Source organism: Neolamprologus multifasciatus, chromosome 7 (assembly GCF_963576455.1).
Source record: "Neolamprologus multifasciatus chromosome 7, fNeoMul1.2, whole genome shotgun sequence".
In the NCBI taxonomy this organism is placed as follows: domain Eukaryota; kingdom Metazoa; phylum Chordata; class Actinopteri; order Cichliformes; family Cichlidae; genus Neolamprologus; species Neolamprologus multifasciatus.
The window spans coordinates 4622968-4646566 of NC_140445.1; the positions used below are offsets into that span (position 1 = coordinate 4622968).

At 40.3% G+C, this 23599-nt stretch overlaps 1 protein-coding gene and 1 long non-coding RNA gene across 3 annotated transcripts in view; one reads left to right on the top strand and one right to left on the bottom strand.

Annotated features, from left to right (window-relative positions):
- Positions 1-15153, top strand: part of smpd3 (sphingomyelin phosphodiesterase 3) — a 111712-nt gene extending 96559 nt beyond the window's left edge. For both annotated transcript variants that reach the window (XM_085166809.1, XM_085166810.1), the window contains 3 exons: positions 2267-2330; positions 2954-3122; positions 8043-15153. In XM_085166809.1, coding sequence (XP_085022935.1) covers positions 2267-2330; positions 2954-3122; positions 8043-8144 — 335 coding nt within the window. In that variant the 3' untranslated portion in view covers positions 8145-15153. The remainder of the gene's footprint in view (positions 1-2266; positions 2331-2953; positions 3123-8042) is intronic.
- Positions 1-23599, bottom strand: part of LOC146513543 (uncharacterized) — a 543433-nt gene that overhangs the window by 207217 nt on the left and 312617 nt on the right. The gene's annotated exons all lie outside the window — the stretch shown is intronic.

Below are 23599 nucleotides of genomic sequence, written 5' to 3' on the forward strand. Positions count from 1 at the left end.
ATAGGAAACATGGCGTTGACCACAGACGACCTGACAATGACACACTGAAAACAGAGGACTTAAATACACAGGAGGTGATTAGGGGAAGTGGGAACACATGGAGGAACAGCTGACTGACATGAGCCTAATGACAGGACAAGGGAAGTGAAACTAAATACAATGAACAAAGAACACACGACTCCTTCAAAATAAAACAGGAAACATAAGACAGACATGATAATACAAACTTGATAACATAAGACACGCAGCATGAAACACAAAGGGTGAGGGAAACTAATAGGAGTCTAATAACCAAATGAACTTCGCTAATCTAATGAACTTAAACATAAACAACATCCAAATAAACTAAAACTTAAAACGCTGGGTCAACAGACCCAGGAACATGACACCAAGGATATTAGGCACGCAGACTGTAGCAGTCAGGGGTCAAACCGCCAAATTGCCTATCGGGTACCTTCTGAGCTGGTTCCCATTATCTGATAACATTTGAAATTGGTAAATTAGATGAACAAAGGCTGCAGCTCAGGAGCAAGAGCAGACTGTCTAGTCATTTTAAGATTGGTGCTTTAACTCATCCATCAGAGTATGAGTGTGTGGTTGTTAGGTTAAACCTGCTTAGTCATAGAAAAATGTAGTAAGGAAGCACTTTGAGTTCTCAGAGTAGAAAAAAGTATTTAAGTACCTCTCCAAACTTTTTCTAGTCTAATGATTTGAGACAAACATCTAAATTCATTGTGTCATTTTAACCTTCCATTAAGAGCTTTTGTTGCCCTCCAACTTGGACTCTGCAAACCCATCATATGAGCATTGTGCACTTTATAAAATCATCATGCACACTGATAATCTCCTGCTGACACATTTCATGAAAGAGACGCTTCATGAATTCAGAGAAGGAAAAAAAGCTCAGCCAGCAAGTAAAAGGTAATCCTATTTTTCCTCTTTTTTTTCTTCTAAACCTGACCTCCATCAGTGTATGTACCTGTGGGTCATGCTAACTTCATACCTTCAGTATCAGGGTAGAAAGTGCAAGCTCTGCGCTGCTTTCCAAAAAAATGTTTTTGCATAAATCATTTTTCATTCTCGTTTAAAGTAAACATGGAAAAGAACCAACTGAACCTTTTCTCACTCCCTGCTCACATAATGATGCTTAATCAGGACATGTAGGTGTTCTATTACAATGCACTGGGCGCTCTTTTACTGACAGTTTTCACCAGGTTAGTCTGATAGGATTTAACACCTGACCTGGACCATAAGCACAAGCAGAAGCACTCTGCTGGTGTGTTAACTGTAGTCAAGGACTTAACCATGGAAACCAAGAACAGTGGAGATATTAGATGTTTGCCTTTTAAAATGTTTTAATCTTGTGGAAGTTTGTATTTTATTTTTCCCTAAATCTAAGTATCTAAGTAGTCTCTGTGTCTAAGCCACATTATTTAATGCCTCAAACTAACCAAAAAGACAGAAAGGCCTCACAGTCAAAAATAAGCAGCATCCGATCTTTATGCGGTCATATGATGACTTTTGTTCTAAGAGGTATACTGGGGTAAAGTGTCTTGCCCAAGGACCCAAGGACACAACGACCAGGATCGAAGGGATCGAACCGGCGACTTTCTGGTTACAGATGCGCTTCCCAACCCCCTAAGCCACGGTCGCTCAATGTGTGGATGAAAATGTGTCTAAAAATCAAACATGAAAATGACTGGCTGTGAGAATTACCTTTTTTCTCTATTAGGCACCTCCATCAAGGGATGCTCACACAGCATTTTCATCCACACATTGAGCGACCGTGGCTTAGGGGGGTCGATGGCGCGATATGGCAGCCTTGCTTCTGTCAGTCTGCCCCAGGGCAGCTGTGGCTACAACTGTAGCTGCCTCCACCAGTGTGTGAATGTGAGAGTGAATGAATAGTGGAATTGTAAAGCGCTTTGGGTGCCTTGAAAAGCGCTATATGAATCCAATCCATTTGTTTAAAAACTCTGCAGCTAAACTGGATAGACTGCTCAGCTGTCCCATAGTCAAATTGAAAACGGTTACAATAGAAGTCATTTTCTGCATTGTATTTGCTAATGTAAACACACCAGTGTGAATGAATGGATGTGCTAAGTAGTCCATTATGAAAATATGTGATGATGCTAGCTAAAAGACCGAGCCATCGACTGATACTACAAGGCTGAGGGAGAACGAGGGGGAGGGAAGGAGAGAAATGCAGGCTGAAATTACTTGTGCACGTCTCCACTTTAATGCATTGTAATGTGTCTTTAAACAGGTACTCTGCTGGATCCCAGTGGCCTTTATGATGAAGATGTCAGTGCACCGGAAAGTTTACAAAAGTGAGTCTCATCCCCTGAAAAATCGAATTACCTCTCCTTATATTCGCATGTCGATCATAAATCACAGCGGTCTAGCTTCTGCTCCCAAATCTTACGACTGTACCCATAATATATGTGTACCAAAACATATCTGAGATTTAAAGCTCTGAAATTACCACTGACCCAGTGCTCATGTTTGCAATTTGCTGTAATTACTATAATTTCTTCGGAAACCATGTGTTTCAATGAAGCATCGTCATGACATCACCAGGCAGGCCACGAGGTCAAGATCAGCCCTAATCTCAGCAAATTTAGATGATGGGAGTGCAAACCCACACTTGATCGTTGCTCAGCTGATACCCTGCGAACCATCTCCACCCCAACTGCTCGTTATCATTCAGCGTCTGACATATTTATCTTCAGCGCCTGCTCTGGAGTCTCGTTAATACTCTCTTCACTTTCCACGTATGCACACAGAAGTCTATAGAGGTTGGAGAACAGAGCCAATATCCCAAAATATAAATGACTGTAGACTGAAATAATAATCTTTTTGGTTATAGTGGTCCTGACAGAATTCCAATTAACTATATGCATTTGGATACAACACAGCATCTAAACTTCAGTATGTTGTGTGTTGTTTTCAGACTTATGGAGAACGAAGAGGGAAGGAAGGAGTACCTGGTGTTTCCTCCCAGTAAGAGCCAGTGTCCCGCCAGCAGTCAGAAGGGAAGGAAAATCCCGCTGAAGGGCAACGGACGCCGTATTGACTACATCCTTTACAGCGACGAGGGCCTCCAACAGGACTGGAAACTGGTACGGTTTTGTTGTCTTGCTGGATGACGCTCTCAATACTCAGTCTCATATTTTTATTGTCAATTTGTGTAAAAAATGTGTTACATGTACTTTGCTCGGCTGTCTTCTCTTTACTCCTCACAACAAACCATAAAACTTTGATCCAGAAGCCACATTCTTGTCCATGATAACAGCTACAAACGTCAGGTTGAAGATGTTGGACCTGGTTTCCTGATTGTTTCTGTGACACTTTGAGACTTTTTTAGACCTTAGAAAACTGGCAACACCTCTTAATCACCTGTCCTTTTATTTGTGTTTGAACTAATTAGCTTGCAATATGCTTAGTAATTTACAAAGCCTCAAAGTATTTATTTATTTTTAATCTTAAAGATATATGCTGTTTACTCAGTCAGCCTCAGAAAAACAACATTCATACAATTAAGTCCAATATTATACTAAGAAGTGTATTCCCATGATGAGTGTGAACTTTTGACCGGACGTCTAAGTGCTTTTAAGAGGTCCTCTAATTCGCTCCATTGACCATAATCAGTTTAAATTTTAATTACGTTGTTTGAATGCAGTCATAGAGTAGATGGGTATATTGAAAGCATTATTTAAATGAGGTCATGCTAGCGGTCAAGTCATAATTGAAACGTTATTAAAAACATGCCATTTTTATTGTATTCTGAAGGGATTACTTCAACCACAAATTCGCAGTAATAACAACATATTACAAGCAGATAAATATATGATTTTAATTTTCTGCCTTTCATTTGTTTTATGAGTCTTTATGGAAGTCTAGACTTCCATAACTGCAGACTAGAGATGGCAAATCATTGTTCAACGATGGTGTCAACGCAAAGTGTTGTCAATTAGTGAGTTTCTGAAATGTGAACTTTTGTGCTCACAGCTGCCCATTTGTTTATGTCATATAGATAAGACTACAAGAAATTCCTTTGAATCACGCGTGTACAAGCGCTTTCAGACAGTTCGGGCTCACAGGCGTAAACCCCGCAGCTAACACTGACATGAAGTGACGTCATCCTTTCCTATATTCAAAATCCAACAGCTCATTTGGGTGCTCTACCATTCAGCACTGCTTTGAGCTAACCGATGTTAGCTAGCTTAGCAGTGCTAACCTACTGTAGCCAATACTTTGTTTTAAGCTAATCAGCTACATGCTAATGTTAACCAGCTACCCAAAACCTTTCACTCTGCTGTCTAGGGCAGCGGTCCCCAACCCCCAGGCCATGGACCGCTTAGTTGTGTCTTATTTTGAAAGAAATATTTACGCATTACCATAGCGTTACTGTAATCCGATTACTTTTTTCAAGTAACGAGTAAAGTAAGGGATTACTATTGCAAAAACGGTAATTAGATTACCGTTACTTTCCCAGAGGAACGCTGCGTTACTGCGTTACTAAAACCGTGATTTTTTTTGCAAGAATGTCTCATGACAGTGACGTAAGCGAGTGCGACGTTCGTGACAACAGCTGTGTGCAGATCAACAGTGGATAATATATCGAGTGCGGGAGAGAGTATGAGCGTGCAGCGTTTAAAGCGTGGAAGTACTGACCTTACTTTGAGTTTGATTCCATAAAAAGTGACAAAAATATTAGCGTCCGTTGTGCGTGGGAAGAAAACTTATTTTTACAGCGAAAAAAACCCCTAAACTTCCAAGCAAGCTCAGAGTAGCTACGACGTAATGGGAAACTCACAGAGAAACTCGCGGATTCTTCCACTGACCACTGCGGCACACCTACACCAGGGTAAACCTCCGCCTACCTCAGTCCTGCTTTACAAGTGAAAATAGAGCAACAGGACCGCTAGTCTTTGACTTTATTTATTTTCTGCTGTGTTTTACTTGCATCTATTTGAAAGACTGAGTGTAAACACACAAAAAAATATTTTATGTGCTGGAATGTGCAGAAAATAGGTTTAAATATTAAACAAATTTCTTCCAGTCAGAGAATGTTGCATATAATTTAATTTTGTTTGATGCATAAAGTTAAAAGATTAAAACTAATAAAACAAGTTTTAAAAAGAGTGTTTCCATTTGATTACATTTTATATGATGGATTATGCAGAAAAAGTAGAATTGGGCTGAAAGATCTATCACTTTATCACCTATTCAGGTTGTAAATTGTGTTTTTAAAAAGTAACTAAGTAATTAATTACTTTTGAAAATAAGTAATCAGTAAAGCAATGGGATTACTTTTTTGGGAAAGTAATCAGTAATTAGTTACTGATTACTTTTTTCAAGTAACTTGACCAACACTGGTCATGAGACAAGAGGTGGGGTATCTCCTGGAGAGGTCGCCAGTGGAAGTCCTTTCTGATTGTGTTCTTTAGCTTGCAAACATGTTAGCTTTCTGCACACACACCCACAGGCCAGTCTTTCAGTTTTATTCAAATTTACCAATACAGAACTACAAAGGTGTTCCCAGATTTCAGTGTGGTCACATTTAGCGTTACATGGAAAAGAAATAAAGGGGAAAGAAACGGTACCCTTCACAGATCACCATTTGAACATGCAGATATCGTAGGGACTGTGTACCCCGGGTGCTTTTTGTATCCTCAAAGTATTGTATTTCTAATATAATTTTACAACTTCCATAATCTTGAGCAACACTTTTCCCTGCAGGAATCAATAAAGTTTTGATTATACGAGGAGCTGAGAATAACAATGTGACGTCTTACACAGTACACAGACTCAGCACACAGTGCACGTTTTTCACAGCAGACATTCAGATTTATCACAGCAGGAGAAGGACAGGTGTGATTAATAACACTAAGAGCAACCCTTCCATTAAGTGGACAAAAGCGAAACCTTCCAGCGTTCATTCAGTTTCACTGGCATGTCAAAACGGTTTATCGCTCACTGAAAAAAGGCAGCACATGTTTTAAATTGGTGATCCTACTGCGTTGGATGTGTGAAAGCATCTCCAAATATTACATGCTTAAAACACCAACACAAAAGAGTTTGGTAGCAGGGGGCACAGAATTGTGGCATTTTGTCAGCAGGGAGGTGATATGTTTAATTCTCCTCTGATTAATTTCCTAGCAACAAAGCTAAAAACCTCATTTTCCCGAGCCGTGTGAAGCAGGGCTGGCTGCCAGCGAAATTATGTCACACCACGGGAGAATGTTTGACTAAAATCTGGAGAGGTGAACAATGAAACACAGCAAAAACAAAAAAAGTAGGGATGAGGGCAGGGCTGTCTGTGTGAGGGACTGGAGAGGATTGGAAAACCAAATCATACTATTTACACCTCTCTCCTTTCTTTCCATCTCTCTGTCTGACTCTTTCTATCAGCTCTCTGAAGGCAGCCGCCTGACGCCACCTTCTGTCAAAGTACAGTTACTGTAACATCATTTCCCTTAAGTGGAGCTGATCAAGCATGTCGCTAACCTGCCGTCACTTGAAGCGTCTCATTTATTTACATGTTTACCTTCATCTTGTGTTGTTTCTCTTTATCTCTTCATGTTACTTTAAATTATTTTTTGAAGAACATACTTGGATAAAAATGTTTCCGCTCTTAGGTTTAAATTGTCCTGCAATAATTATTTAGTGGAGACACAACTAGCGGAAGGAGATTAGTGGATTACCTTAATGAAGACAATTAAGTTTTAAATGAGTCGATATATCAAAGTATGACCTAATTTACAGACTAAATATTGCTTATAAGTAGTTTCAGTGAATGGGAGGGTTTATTTGTGGAGATGTTGATATATAGTTTTAACCACTTCTTAAATCAGGAAACATAGCCAGCAGCCAAGAAAAATACTTTGTTCCCCTTTCATGTGTTGTTATTAATAAAATCTTCCAGAAATCAGCTTCTCCATTGTATATGAGTAATATGCCTTTAGAGCATGATCAAAAGGTCATTTTGAAGAAGTAGCCTTCAGAGGAATGTGTTGCAAAAGTCCAAGCATTTCTATTTAATTGGGGAAAATACTAGAAGTAATATTAGGAATATGGACACCAAAAAATTCTCTCTGTTTATCTCTTACGCCATAAAAATGTAAACTAACACACAAATCCATACTAAAAGAATGTTTCATTTTGAAATGTAAGTTTCCTGTCAATTAGATTGTACGAAGTACTATTAAAAAAATTCATAAATTGTCACATCTCATCTTAAAACGACACTATTGATAAAACATATCAACATTATTATGAACTCTTATTGATTGTCATGACAAAGGTTTTAGTAGTACTTGCAGCTACGTTAGCAGTCGTTGTCTGTGGAAAGTACCTTCTATTGACATTACAGTCCACATACTTTTGATCAGGGTTGTTTATCATGGTTTTGGACAAGTCCCCAGAGTTCCAGTGACATTTAGTGACAGCATGAGGCAGGAAGGCCCTTCCTGCTCCAACATGACAACATCACCATTCATAAAGCTGATTTTTTTTTTCAGGAGAGGGAGCACCTCATATTCAAAAAGCACCAAGCAGCTATGATGAATCTAGATGGCCTCTTTCTGTAAAATGTATAAATAAAAATGTGGGATATTTTGGACTCTTATGGTTAATGAATAAACCGCAGCAGAGAGCTGCCTCATTAGCTTGTGTTAAATTTCTCTTTTAACATCTAACTAAAGATTTCAGTGATTACACTAATGCTTGCTTTATACTGGAGGATGTTGGTTTTGGTAATATTGTAGGCTGCCTGAAGATGTCATGTGCAGTGGTGCTTCCTCTTCTCTAAAACACTGATTCCCAACACTCCTAACTATCACTCCTAAACGGAAAAGCTTTTAACAGAAAACCAGCAATGCCAAAATTTATGCGCATGACTTTATTTGAAACGTCTTTTACTTTCTGAAAACACAAACCAAACTCGCCCTAACATTGGAAGTTGCTGCAGAATTAACTGCGAGCTTTGTGACGCCTTCGTGATCTGACGATGCTCTCTTCTACTCTTCATCCCGCAGGAAATCGAGGAGTTCAGCTTCGTCACCCAGCTGGCCGGCCTCACCGACCACCTGTCTGTGGCCATGCGCTTGGCTGTTTCCACTGGGGAAGAGGAGCCTTAGACTCATCACCTGAGCTTTTTATTTAAATACTGCCATGGAGAAGAGCAGACAGCCAGGATGAGAAGATGTTACAGATATGGAGGTGCTCAAGGAAAGATTGATGGGGCAGCAAATAGATGGATGAATGAACGAAGGAGGATTAATGAAGGTAGAGAAGAGGACAACCTGAGGGGAGAGAGACTCTGAGAGACTCTGATAAGCAGTTTAGGAAACCAGAAAGATTTTCATCTTCCTGGGTAAATCACCCACTCAGTCACACACATTAAATACAGCACCACCCACAAGAGATCGACTTCTCGACTGTTGAGTATCGCCTGGCCTCTCCTCCAACGCTCCCTCTGGAACTGAGTCCAAAGGTTTTATTTTCAGTGAATGGTTTCATGTAGCCAATAAACACACTCCTTTTATCGGATCTGTTTTAGCCGTAGTGTTAGTAGGATTTCTTTTTTTAATTATAATTATTGTTATTATTATTCTACCTTCAGGGACAGAAGGGACAAACACATTATTGGAGAGAAGCGTACAGCTACAGACTGGCCTTTACACTGACCGTCTGTGTCTTTGTGTCGTGTTCCTTGCTGAAAGGCTCTTGGTCAGTTATTCACCTTACTGCTCTCACAGTCAGTCCCAGGAACCTCAACAAGTGTCTTTTCTTTTCTAAAAAAACAACAAGTCTTTCTCAAGTATCAATGTACAATTTCTATTGTGGCCGCACCAATTTTTATAAGGAGTTGAAATGCCTGTTTAATATTATATGGTATGTTTCTATAAAGAGGTGTTGTTTAAAGGGACATGAAACTGGAGAGAAAACGTTGTCGGTTGAATGCGACGCGACGCTACAGCATGTTTGGTGAAACCATTGGTGAAGCTTTGCTGATGCATGATGGGAAATGGTGTTAGTTTACAACATTCATATAAAGGCTTGACACATACTTATACGTGTCTGAATGCCTCAAGGGGCATTTTGGCTCTCAAACGCATACCTGTGTGGCATTTGTGCATGCTAATGCTAATAACACACGTACAGAGGATTTACCGAATGCAGGCACACAGCTACACATGACATAAGGAGGGCTTTCAGTGGATGTAACAAACCCTCTGGCAGCCAAATTGGACCTCTTCACGTGTCCGACACGAGACATGGCGATCTTTTTGAGAGACTAGTTATTGTCAACTTGTTAGCAAACAAACGGTAGTAGCTGGTTGGCAAACCATCACTTTATTGTGAGCGCATCTGTTTGGTTCACTCGGTAAATTCCAGCATGAAGCCCAGTTATTAGCACAGCAAGTTGTCCAGTGGATTATTACGTTGACAGCCATATTGCGACGCAACTGCAAAACCTCATTGTTCTGTAACATTTTAAACACCTACAGGCTGTGCAATATGCCACGTAAACTCAATATAAACATCAAAACAGTCCCAAAGATTAGCACAGACCGACCAGGAAGACACAGAATTCAGATTTTATTGCATCAAACGCTTCTTTTTTTCACTTTTTTCACAAATACCTTTAAATAACAGAAACTATCCTTGGTTTTGTTACAATGTATCCAATATTTTCAAAAAGCAGGACATGTTCTGGTTTGTTGTTGTTGTTGTTGTTTGTTTTTATCGCAGCACAAATTCCTGGGAATGATTTGCCAGTAAATGTTCAATAATTACCTGGATTTCATTTTTCTTTTTAAAAGTGTCGAAGTGAAAAAACAAAACGTAACTGAAGGCGTGTTCAGACTGAAAGACCATGTGAGACTTTTTCTCTTTAATGAAAAAACAAAAAATCCCAAGTTGTTTTAGCTGTTTGTGCAAATTCAGTCAAATTCCCACCGACTGCTTTGCCTTCAGCCTAAATGCACCTTCAGATTTCTGCTGTTCTGTGTTACAACGTGGAGAAACTGGCTGGACAATTTTGAAATACTAAATCATTATAAAGCCATTACACCAACTCTCTGTGTGTAACAGAGCCAAACAGACCATGGTATCAAACAGGAGCTCAAACTGTCCTTAAATACCCCCCCAGACATGCAGCTGTGGTGCTGTGAACTCAGAGTGCTGTGGGCGAGTGACCTTGTTACCCTGAACTTTAAGAAACGAGGAAGCAGTTTTTAAACTATCAGTATTCTTAAGTGAGATGCTGCCAAATTAAACAGTTCTGCAACTGTCATTCATACAGCAAATACCTTGAATATAAAATAGGCAAACATTAGCCATCACAAGCTAATGGTCATATCAATTAGGGATGCAACGATACCAATTTTTTCAAACCGATACGATACCGATACTTGGATCTGAGTACTTGCCGATACAGAGTACAAAAACCGATACTTCTACCACACACACACACACACAAATGCAATGAATTGGAAGACAGGTTTTATTTTATTCTCTGCTGATAATAAATAATATCTTAATAGAAATGACCACAAAAAAATTTCAAGTGAAAAATAAGCACTTCTGTTAAATTATTGCAGAGTCTCCACATTGTAATTTAACAAAATATCACTGAACTATTGGCGCTGTCTCGAGCTTTCAGAATAATAAATAAACACTTCTGTTTATTTATTATATTTCATATCGCAGCTCGAGTATGCTGAGAAGACGGTGCAATCCTATGTTTTCCACAGCTGGCATTGGCTGGTCATCCAGAGCGATAAAATGAGTCAGAGCCTCTGTTATTTTAACTGCTCGTGGATTTTCTCTTGACATTTTTCATCGCTTTTCCAAAACCTGAGTTAAAGTTGGCTGTTCCACACTGCTGACATTTTGTTTAGCCTAGCTACAGCAGCCTCCAGTTTCTCTTTTTTTATCTGGAGCCGCCAGTCTCACTCGCCTAACCCTGTGCCTGTTTAGCGCGGGATGTCCCCCTAGTGGCCAATCTAAAAAACTACAACAGAAATGACAAACCACTCTCTGATTAATGAAATAAGTTGGTATCGGTTCATGGTATCGGTTAACTTTTACACACACACATTTTACAGTATTGGCCCCGATACCGGTGCATCTCTAATATCAAGCCAAGTCAAGTTTGCATCCAGATTCGTATTTTCTCCACAGTACCTGTTGTTTTGCACCACACATGCTAACCTGTAAACAGTAAATGCAGTAAAGTCCAGATTAATCTTCTACCATCTGTTTAATCCAGGAACTACACCCATACTGCCATCGGTCACTATGAGCCGTAACACCTCAATCTCTGAACAAAACATGCTTTACGGTGATAGTTAAGTTTGCAGATGCTGTCTGTATACCATGATCTGCAGGGTAAACAATGTTTACGACAGTTTTGTGACCTTTCTACCTGTCTCGTAATCACTTCAGAGGAAACGTTTCACTTCAAGCATCACTTTCAGCATCAGTGCAAATATGAATATGTTGGGGCAACTTCATGTGGTATTTCCCCCCCAGTTAAAAAGTGCAAGCTGGCATTTCTCTGAATAAAAACTGTGCTGAATGATAACCCGGGGTGGCCAGTGCACTATAGTATGTTTACAGGCATGGTATCAGCAGTCTACATCCTGCTGTTGTGAGTGTGTGTGCATGTGTGTGCGTGCGTGTGCACAGGACTTGTCAGTCATCCTGTTATGTATGTTCAGCTTACAGTTTTGCATACAGTATGAGTCCATCTGTCATGTGACTCTCTATATTACTCATGGTATTATTATGACTGACACGTTCTTCTTTTTACCAAGTCTGTGCTTCACCATGTTCCTTTTTTATTTGATTTTTCTGAGACAAAGTCAGGTGAATTTGAGAATAATCACTGCTTTGCTTAGGGGAACATCACACACCCAAGAGCACTTGGTAAATAGTCATGTAAATACACTATATGAGTAAAGGAAAGGTGCCACGGTGAGCATCTGCTATGAGGTATAATAAATCAAAGGTTTGGAGAAGTACTGTGTTAGCCGATGTAAACATTTATTTATAAACCTTTATTTTTCAACTGTTGTATTTATTGCATCAAATCTGAATACTGCCGAACAGTTCATTTGTAAGAATGGACAGACAAACAGTGTAACACGTCTTATTTTAAAGCTGGACTGTGAAAGTTTTTGGGTTTTATTTTGTTTTGCTAATTCTTCTGTGTTATTTTTAATATTTCCGACTTAAAGTTCAAAGGAGAGTGTTGGTTTGTGTGGGTGTTGAGGGTTTATACCAAGCCTCAGGTTTGCAGTTGGGTGACTTTTCAGTCAGTCATGCGTAAACTTAGCAGTTGGAGGCAAATATGAACTCATCCTGTTGTGTATTCCTGTGAACTCTTTCTAAGCAGCGTGTTAGGCTGGTGAGGAGAAAAATGCTCAAGTGTGGTTACATTTAAGTGGCATTAAATTCAATTTCTGGGCCACTTTAATGCTCTTAAACTGGTCCGCTGTTTGGTGCTGGGCAGGCACACTGACTACAGATGCAACCGCTGACAGTATATAAAGATGGACCAATAGCACATGTCCACTTTATCTTCCAAAACTGATGGAAGATATATGCTGGTGACAAGATCTCTGTTGTAGTAATTAGAAGTCGATCCTAGTATGAGCGGTTCTTCTAACATCACACAAAATTATTATTACAAGTCAATAAATTCCTCTCCCCCAACTCCACGTCCTACTTCCAGATCAAATTTCCTGAACATTAAAAACACATTTTTATGGAGCCCCGCAGGGGACATGGGAGAAAAAAGATTAAGACGGACTTTTGCGAGATCTCGCAAAACTAACTCGGGATCTCGCACAAAAGTTGAATTCCAACAATGGCGGCAGCTACTTAGTTGTAATATTTCTCTTTCTGGGTCACAAAATACACTTTTAAGATATTTTGAGGCGTGAATGTAGTTGTGTAAACGTCAGATATGATACGTCATATTTGCAAAAGTGCTCCGACGTTTTCGGAGATCTGACACCCACCATCTCGAAGCTAACGGGAGGTCGAGACCTACTACAGCCGGGAGGAACGCCGCTTTCCCGGCACGTCGTGCCTCGACCTCCCGGTCGGCTTCGAGCTGGCGGCCTCTGAAGAATGCGGCTAAAACTTTTGCGAGATCCCGAGTTTGTTTTGCGAGATCTCGCAAAAGTTTTTGCGAGATCTTTTTTTTTTCTCCCATGTCCCCTGCGGGGCTCCGTACATTTTCAAATTTAACTGGAAGATAAAACCCATGATCTCGAAACTCCAAAAATGTGGAAATTAGCAGACATCAAATAAATAAATGAGTAGTAATAATTACAATAGATAACTGAAACAACCAAAGATCAAGTCCTTTATAAAAAGCAAATTGAACAAGTATAGTACTTTCACTTCATGCGCCTATTTTCATTTGATATTAGATTAGACTATAAAAACAATGCTAATGTCTCCCAAGTGTTAATATGAAACAGTGATGTGCAGAAAATAAACCGACAGATATTCTAAAATAAGGATGAATATGGTTTTTGGAGGTGTTTTGGTACGTCTCACTACCAGACTTTGATAGGAGATTAAAACTGAGACCATTTACTTTTCATTACCTCTGGATGAAAAGGATAAATGGTACGGTGTTCTGAGACGGACATATAGGTAAAAAATACAATTCAGAATCAATTCAAAGTCTTAAAATGTTAACGCATCAACCTGTCTCAAGTAAAGGTTTTGGTTTATTCACCAAAAGACTCGTATTTACACGTTTGTAGAGGAGAAAAATTATTATTGCAAATTTGGGATTTTAGTCCTGATAAATATTGTATTTGTGCACGATTCAGTGCTCGGAGGTCTTAAAACCTCGATGCCTTCGCCGTGCTATCAGACTATATTAATTATCTAGTTTATAAAAACCAAACACTTTGAATTTTTAAAAAGTATTTGCCTTCTGAAGTCTAAGTCATTATCAGCTCTAAACCCTAAACCTAAGGACACCACTGTTGTTGACTTACACATTGGTGAGTTGAGTCCTTTTGATGATTGTAACCATTTTAACAAATAATCGGGCTGTAGCTTTTTAATTCCTGATTAATTCTGATTAATATGTACTGACCATGTCAGCGCTATATTAAGGAAAACACTCTGCCATTAATGATGCCACCACCTCCCAGCTGACTGCGAATGTTGCTACTCACAACCTAAAAACAATCTAGACTATGAACATTTATAGAGCTGAAATTATTTCTCTTGAATAATCATAATTATGCAGTCTAGCACCTTTTGTTGTAAATAGGAGCACAACATATTGTTTCAAATCTGCCTCACTGCACTGCTGCTCCTGACAATCAAACAACTGGAATTGTTTGGTCAAAGGCTCGTTAGGAGCTTCAACCACAGCCACACAAACCTTAACTGTAATGACAACCAGGGCCACTTCCATCACTCCAGCCCTTTAAAAACAAACATTAGGACAAAATTAGATTCTCACAACGGTCAGCTGATTGGCTTGTAAGTGACAGGAATACAGACACCTAGATAACATAGTGCTCCCGACACTTTAGCGTCCGTTATCCTGCTGCGGGGAGATGACCAAAGTTATCATTATAAAGACTAAAGATGAAGATGTGCACCGTACTTTGGTGAACACATGAAAAATAATTGACCCCTTCCTGCATCGTTTGGTGTCTGTATTCTTAGAGGAGCTAACCAGTTGGCCAGTCTGTATGTCTGATATAATTTTGCTACATTTCTGATCACAAATCACTGCCTGCCTTGTGTCCACGTCGAGTTCAGGACAGAGTTATTCAGCAGTTCGTTGGGGATTTGAGCTCTAACCTTTTGTAGCTGCATGTAGTGTAATATTGCTTTAGGCGTGTAGTCTTCATAGGAGTGATGCTTCACTTTGCAATCCTTTTCTCATTTGTTATTTTTTCTATCATGTGTCTCCATGTTTTTTATTGATTCTTGTCTTTTGGGGGGGAGGGGCTTATCGATGGGTTTGTCTGGCTGGGTCTCTGTAACTTGGCTCGGGGGATCAACTGCTTTTCTCTTTCTAAGCTTCTTCAAGAAAACTGCTTATTTTCCTCTGCTTTTCTAAAGAAAAAAAATCAAAGGAACTTTCCTCTCTACACGTGTCTTTGTGTCATTATTCACTTGAGGTCACTCAATGAACTGCAATTGTAATGTTCGTGGAAATAACTAGTGGATATAACAACCAAAAGTGCCATGACAAGCTTGTGGCGAGCGGTAACGCTAACTACCCTCAAAGTTTTTGTAAGTGAAAAGCTGCTATTGGTTGTTTGTGCTTCAGCTCATTTCCTCTTTTTCCAGTGTATCTCAGTACGACTGCTCAGCACTGAGGTTAAGTCTGATAGAGACTGCCCTGTGGCTCTTAAAGGACAAAGTTTAAAGAAGTGAAAGAAGCCTTTAAAGAGTCCTTCTGCTTTTGATGAACAGGGGAAGAAGCCTAACACCTAAAATTTACATACAATGCTCTGCCAAGTGTCGAAAAAAAACCCTGCTAAAAAGTCAGATTAGTCATACAACCGAAAAGCACCGGACTGTAAACATGTCAAAGAGCTGCTTATCTTCCTATTAATTCTGAGATTTTCTAGCCTCCGTGTTAATCCTTCTATCCGTCTTTTAGCATCGCACTGGTCACTGTTTTTATACTGATGATTGGATGAAAAATGTGAACGAACAAAGACGTTTTTCATAGTAGCAAACAGATTATCATCCACCTTCTCCAGAGCTATTTTTAAAAAACATTATTTCACCTCTTTTTTTGATCCACTTTACACTTGCTGCTCTGCAAAAAAAAAAAAAAAGCAACTTAGCGGTGGTTTACTAGGTGGTTTTTGTGCCAGAATTTCACAGTAGCTGGTTGGAAGCATGACTCCAGTGAGTGCTAATGTGGTATTTTAACATAACCCCATACAGTTTGTTAATTTGTCACTGGTGTTTACTGCCTCCATATGACCTTTCATCATTCCTATTGTTTGCAGTAGCAGTTAGCCACTTCCTTTAAGAAGTCTCTGGGTTCACCAAAAAGCAGAAGTTCAAAAAATATTCACTAACCGCTGAACTTTTTATAGTCAGAAGCGCTGAGATAAGTGTGCTTTCTAAATGCTTTGACATTTTTCTTTTTTTGATATGTTAACATGTCATGTTGCCAGAAAAAACACTTCACTTAAACCATCTTAAAGTGACACTTTTGTCATTAGAACAACAAGTAAAGCATCTTTATTTATAGAGACAAACATCACATATCTAAAGCAGCCTCTTTAAAAGGGCTTTATATAGATATTACAATACTGTGTGTCAAAGCAAAACAATGCAGAAATAGTTAAATTATTAAGACACGGCAACCCTGCTATGTCAATAAACAAAAAGAGAGCCTACAACATAAATTCACCTATCTAAAGGGATGGAAACCACAAGCAACAACCTACATGCTCACACTACTCACTGACAAAACAAAATCCACACCGCTCCCATGTCCTCACCCTGCACTAGCCTTTACACTGTCAGAGTTAACTGTTGAGGGAGATAACGAGCGGCACTCCCAAACGGGGAAAGAGAGAGCAGAAGGGAGAGTAGCACCACACACATGTAGACCTACCCAGCTCCCTCTCTTATACATAATTTATGTTTTCGAAGGAAGACATACATGACCCAGGAGGTACAGGTAATGAGGGAGCACTATCAGGTAGTCATCTGCACTTTGTTAGATGCATGAAAGCTCATCTGCTACAACATTGTCAGCACCTTTATTATGTTTGATCACAGGGTTGTAATCCTGTGTCAACAATGTCCAGCGCATTGGTTCAGATTGAACATCCAGTAATAAAAACAAGAGTGCTGTGGTCTGTGAACAACACGTTCTCACTCCCAAAGCGTAACATTTTACGCTAGGTGACAAATCGTCAAATTATTACGTTTTCGGCTACCCACCACGTTCCTGAATGACAACCTCGGAAAAATGAGGAAATATGAGAACCGTATGGACTCAATCTACACATGTTCGCTCTTTTTCTTCAAATCGCTTACAAACACGCTATTTAACATAATTAAACTCTTGGTTAAGGTCAGGAAAAAGGTTATGGTTAGGGCTAGGGATAAGGTTAGGTTTAGGGCTGGAATACAGGGCTGGAACGTCTATTCCCGCGGGAGCATCATTGCACTGGATTTCAGCCATAACCCGCCGCGTACCATAAGAACGCCGAAGGTCTCCTTTCGCGTTCATCAAGAACGCCGCGGGACGTGACAAAAATGTTACGCCTCGGGAGTGAGAACGAACGCTGTTCCTGAGGGAGCGCTAGAGGCAACAGAGACTACAAAATACTGTCGCTCAAGAAGCGAGGCCACTGTCTCCTTTTCTACAGTAGTGAAGTTTCGTTGATGGGGTTTAAACTTCACTGAGAAATAGCAGACAGGGTGGCACACCTCCATCCTGGAGTAACATGGCGCCAGCTCTTGTGGTGCTGGCATCAACATCTAGTTTGAAAGGGTGAGAGAAGTCAGGAGCAGCCAGAACAGGGGCCCTACAGAGGAGGGACTTTGCCGACTCAAATGCACATTGGCCCTCTTCAGATAAGAGGCATGGATGGACTACACAACTTGGTCAAAGGAGCTACAGAAAAGCTTCCACAGAAACACCTGTTACATCCAGTCATCCCTAGAAACTGTTTTAGTTCCCGCCAAGTTGTTGGAACCGGATAGTTTAGCATTACAGCGACTTTGGCCTTCACTAGATGGACCTGTCCAAAACCAACCTGTTTACTTAAGTGTGTAACTGTCGCTTTACGGTCATGGTAATCTAAGGACCTTGAAAAGAAAAGCGACTGGACTTCTTGAGTTTCTTTAACAGGTTTCACCTCTCATCCAAGAAGCTTCTGACACTTGCCAGACTTTATCAAAGGTGTGAGCATCACAGCAGATTCATTTGTGTCAAAGTAAGTGAGGATAAAACACAGAAAAACATAAAGGCGATTATCCTGGCCTGGGATTTTATAAAAATATTCTGCAGTAGATCAAAAACGAAAGAAAACCATTAATCAACATATGAACATTAGTTGATGCTGCTGAGGTGAAGCAGAGCAGGTGTTTCTAAGAGGTTTTCTTAGAGACACAGCTGAGCGTTTTGCAATTTTGCATAATTTTAAAAAATTTGTTCAGTATTGAACAGCAGAAATGAGGCTTTCTTCTCGGAAGTAAGTAAAAGGAAAAAAACAGCGGCCGACAGCCTGTAAACAGCGGTAGACTTGTGCGTAACAAGCAATCGAATAATGCAGAAAACAGATTTTTAGACGGGAAACTGTTCTTGAAGTACAGAGAGAGAGAGCTGTGCATGAAGTGTGATTTTATCGTGATGGAAGCTAAACAGCAAAAGTAAGAGGGAATTAATGACGATGTTTATGTGAAGCGTAGTTTGGATCTTCTTTTGCTGCTGGTTCAGTCAATATTGTTTGAAGGGGAGATAAAACCTACAGCTTCTGAGTCTAGCGCAAAAAGGGCGTAAACACAAAGATTGGACCCGCCGAAACATCAGAAACAGCGAGCTGTCGGCTTCCAGCCCCGACCGTGTCCGTGCCGTCGGGTGAGAAAGGCGACATCTCGCTGATTCTGATCCGCGGGTCCGCGCTTTGTGTTTACATCTTTGTGCAGAATCCGTGTTCCTGCTCTCATTTACTATTTTAGCTGTTTGGTGGTTGTTGAAATTTTGTGAGGTTTAACCTGAGATTCTGGCGTTTTGGGCAAAATACATTTATATTAAAAAATCGATTCAGGATTTTAATGAATTGATTTTACGTTATCCAAGCTAGAATCGATTTTAATCGTAAATCGATAATCAAAACCCACCCTACCCACAAGCAAGTACAAAAAGAAAGTTATCAGTTGCCTACAAGAACTTACAAGTACCACATACTACCGTATGTATCCAGGGGATGCTATACCCTGTATTTTTGGACTTCCAAAGATCCACAGAGAAGGAGTCCCACTCAGACACCATCCTCTCTCTCCTTGTGGGGAACACACCCAGTCATGTCAAAAACTCCACTGACTTATTCAAGTTTATTGGAAGCCCACAAACCCAGACCAGTACCTACTCTTTGACACCCACGACCCTCTGGAACACAAACTTGGAGTGATCAGGATCCTGCAACACCGGGCAGAAAACATTCCCTCTGAGCCAGAAGGGAAAAAGAAGGAACACATGTGGTTATTCCAACTGGGCTTTCATCACAGTAAAGGAGATCAGACACCAACTAGGGAGAATCAGAAGGACAAATGGAGCAACATTGTCATCCTTTATGTAGCACGTCTGTCAGAAAAACTCAGGAAAGTCTTCTCGAGGCACAACATCCCAGTGTACTTAAGACCCAGCCACACATTCAGACAGAAACTGGTTCATCCCAAAGACAAACTTAGCAACTTAGTGTATGTTGTGCAGTGCAGTGAGGAGTGCTCAGACATCTTCATTGGAGCAAACAGCCACTTCAGGACAAGACTCAGCTGTGCGTCTGCACCTAAAGATCAAAGGTCACTCTTTCGAGAATGCCAATGTTCACATTTTGGACAGAGAAGACAGATGGTTTGAAAGAGGAATGAAGAAGCGATCTATGTGCACTATGAATGTGTGCATATTACCACGTCATCCAGATACACATTATATTGGGGCACATCCCCCAACCCCGCATGCATCAAATGCTGAAATGTAGCACAAGTGTTTTTCAGTCCAAATGCCACGAAAGTGTACTGCATAAAATGATCAGGAGTGACGAATGCAGAAATGCCAGAGGCTCTTGGAGTCAAGGAAACCTGCCAGTAACCTTTAAGAATATCCAACTATGACCAGCTGACCTATCCAATCTATGCTGCCGATGCAGTCCTCCACACATACAAATGTAACAATAACGCCCACTCACATCCTGGGCCATCTGACCTCAGGAAATCACATGATAGGGTGGGGCCAGGTTTCACAATGAGCTCACCTGAAACCCTGGCTGATTGTGACGCACACCCGTTTTCACACCATGGCTCATGTGATTAGATAGAGGATCATCAAGGGGTCCTTTGTCCATCTTTGGGGGGAAACTCCCACTGGGTTTAAATCTGGGACTCTCCACCATTTGACCTTAGAACTGAAGAAGCTTCTCGGATGAGAGGTGAAACGTCTTCAAAGCAACTCAAAGAAGTCCAGATGCTTTTCTTTCCAAGCTCCTTAGACTCCACCAAGGAGCTTTTGGTAGTGTTTGCATGTGTGTCATTCCTTATTTAAACATGATAATTGGAAAAGTTTTGAATTAATATTAATAAAGCTTTGTAGGTGTCATAGTGTGTGGGAGTGTCTGGGAGTTCTTCCACCAGTGGCAGTTGGCCCTCCCCTTTAGGCTGGGGTCTACAGCACCTCACCTGCACTCCATCTGCAAGCAATCAGGTTGCCGGTTCGAGGCCCGGCTTGGACAGTCTCGGTCGTTGTGTTCTTGGGCAAGACACTTCACCCGTTGCCTACTGGTGGTGGTCAGAGGGCCCAGTGGCGCCAGTGTCCGGCAGCCTCGCCTCTGTCAGTGCGCCCCAGGGTGGCTGTGGCTACAATGTAGCTGCCATCACCAGTGTGTGAATGTGTGTGTGAATGGGTGGATGACCGGTTGTGTAAAGCGCTTTGGGGTCCTTAGGGACTAAAAAAGCACCATACAAATATACAAATACAGGCCAATCAGCGGGAGAGCTTCTTAAACCTGTGCAACAGCTTCCCCTTGTCAGTTCGTTATGCTCTCCACGGCGTTTCCACACTTTGTTCTCACCTGCACATCTGCTTCGTCTCCCTGCCTGCCCTCCAGCCTCCCATTACTCCTCGGACACTGGTAACTCCCACCTCCATCCTCAGAGCTTACAAAGCCCGAAACCTGCAAAGTAAGAAAAATTAACTCACCAGCTAACTGCTCTTAGCTCCTGCTCCTTACCCATCAATAACTCCTTCTCTCATTTCTCCGTCTCCTGCCGTGACCTCCTTCAATCCTTCCCTGCTTCTGTCGCCATTTCCCTGTTGCCATTATTAACTTGAATCACACTCTTCTATACATTTTCTGTTTTCAAATAAACACTTCTGTAAATAGCTATACTACGCATCTTGGTGTCTGCATTTGAATCCATTCCTTAAGTTCATGACATGTTAACAGTCCATTAAAATTTGCCTTACATCCACCTTCAAAGTCAACTTAATGATTTATTGGTCAAAAATTGACAAAAAGCCATAAAAAACTATGATTAGAAACTACGATTCAGGCAGGTTTGGTTCTATTGTCAACATACAGAAAGATACCAAACTATTTAAAAGATCGTGTCACATTTGACATCTGACCTCTCCTTCAAGGCCAGTAGATTTGTTTGAAGGTCAAAGTAATAATAATGCTGCATAATGCTACTAAAAACTATGTTTCTTACTGCCATTGTTTGTACTGACATGATATTGGAATATAGAAATTAGGGCTGCTCGATTATGGCAAAAATGATAATCACGATTATTTTCACTGAAATTGAGATCTCGATTATTTGACGATATTTATTTAACAATAACAATGTGTTGAATAATGACTTTAAAGATTGTCAAAAAATAATATAAAATAGTGTGCAAATACTGATAACAGTGCAAATGTTTGCAACATAAAAAATAAATGAAAAATGTAAACATCTATGTTTAGTGAACTTTGCAGTGTTGCTCTGTGGTGCAGCTACGACACTGTAGCAAAGTTTACACACTGTGTCTACTTGATCCACGTCTGACTCCGCGAACCCATAATGTTTCCACACCACTGAAGTTTTTTTTACCTCTCTTTTCAACCAACGGCAGTCACTCTCCTCTCCAAATAACTTCTGCTTAGCTTTCCGAGCTTCCCTCGGGTCGTCTTGACACTGTTCGAAATGCAGAGAGGTGCGCTCGATTTGCAACACGGAGCAGCGCGAGAATAAAGCACGAGGGAGGGGCTAATAATCGGCTCAGTCATTTTTAATGATCGTTGAAAGCCCAGATCGTAATCGAGATTAAAATTCGATTAATTGAGCAGCCCTAATAGAAATGATGGGGATTCTAAAAGTCAAAGAACTTTAGACCTCTGACTTCTTCTTCAAGGTCAAGTATGATTGAATGTACATAAAATGTCTTATATTTAAATCTATGTTTAAAATTCTGCTACCTTTGTGTGTTGGCAAAATGTTTTAAAAATGGATGGATTTTGTGGTGGATTTTAAACATCACAGATCACATTATAGTTTGTATTTAAATGTCATGTCACATTGACCTTTGACCTCACATGGCGATGTACAAACGTCTCCACAGGGAAAATAACAAAAGCCTGAACGTTTTTTTTACTGCACTGCAAAGTTCTTAAATTAAATTCAAAATGAACAAAAAAAACAAAAAAATTGACTTCCTAAAGATTAAACAAAAGGTCAAAGATTTAAAGAACTGAAGAATCAGCTCAGATTTGCCTTCAGGTGACTGCTGTTGTGATTTTAACGTTATATAACGAAACTTTTGTTTTTAAACCAGAATCAAATCGATTTTGTGCTGTGGCTATGACAGGGTGTAACATTACAGACACATCAGACATGCTTAAACGTGAACACGATGGGACATTCCCATTTTAAACATTTTGTGAATAATAAAAGCTCCTCAAAGAAGTCTTTGCAATGTTTTTATCAATCGTATAATATACTTGAAACATTAATATTTTGTGATTAACCAACAAAGTATTAAAACTCCACAGGTTATCTCTTATCAACTTTAATCACTGAAGCTTGTTTTTGTTTTTTAACATTAGTTTCAGTCTCTGATTCACACAGTGAAAAAAAAACCTCTGACAAATTCCCCGAATGTTTTGCACAATCAGAAGCATTCAGAAGGGACTGCATGAGACAAAAACACCTGGAGAATGATGAGGAAGAGTTCTGTTCTTCATCAAATGGACAGAAATGCGACTTTCTGTCGCACTTCACGATGTGGGTTGATGGGTTCCCATGATGCATTGAGTTTTTCCTTTCCAGTCACCTTTCTCACTCACTATGTATTAACAGACCTCTCTGCATTGAATCATATCTGTTATTAACCTCTGTCTCTCTTCCACAGCATGTCTTTATCCTGTTTTTCTTCTCTCACCCCAACCAATCACAGCAGATGGCCCCGCCCCTCCCTGAGCCTGGTTCTGCCGGAGGTTTCTTCCTGTTAAAAGGGAGTTTTTCCTTCCCACTGTCGCCAAAGTGCTGCTCATAGGGGGTCATATGATTGTTGGGTTTTTCTCTGTATCTATGAAGCGCCTTGAGGCGACTTTTGTTGTGATTTGGCGCTATATAAATAAAATTGACTTGAATTGAATTGAATTGAATTGAATGTGTCAGCGTTGTGTCGGTGTTGTTTCTGGATCAACAAAACTAATGTTGGTCCATGTTCAACATACTTTTATAACATGGAAACATGGTCACACCACACACCAAACTGTAAACCTAACCATCCTAACCCCCGACCCTAACACTTACCGTAAATGACCCTTTTTTAGATTTTTTCCTGGGTGGA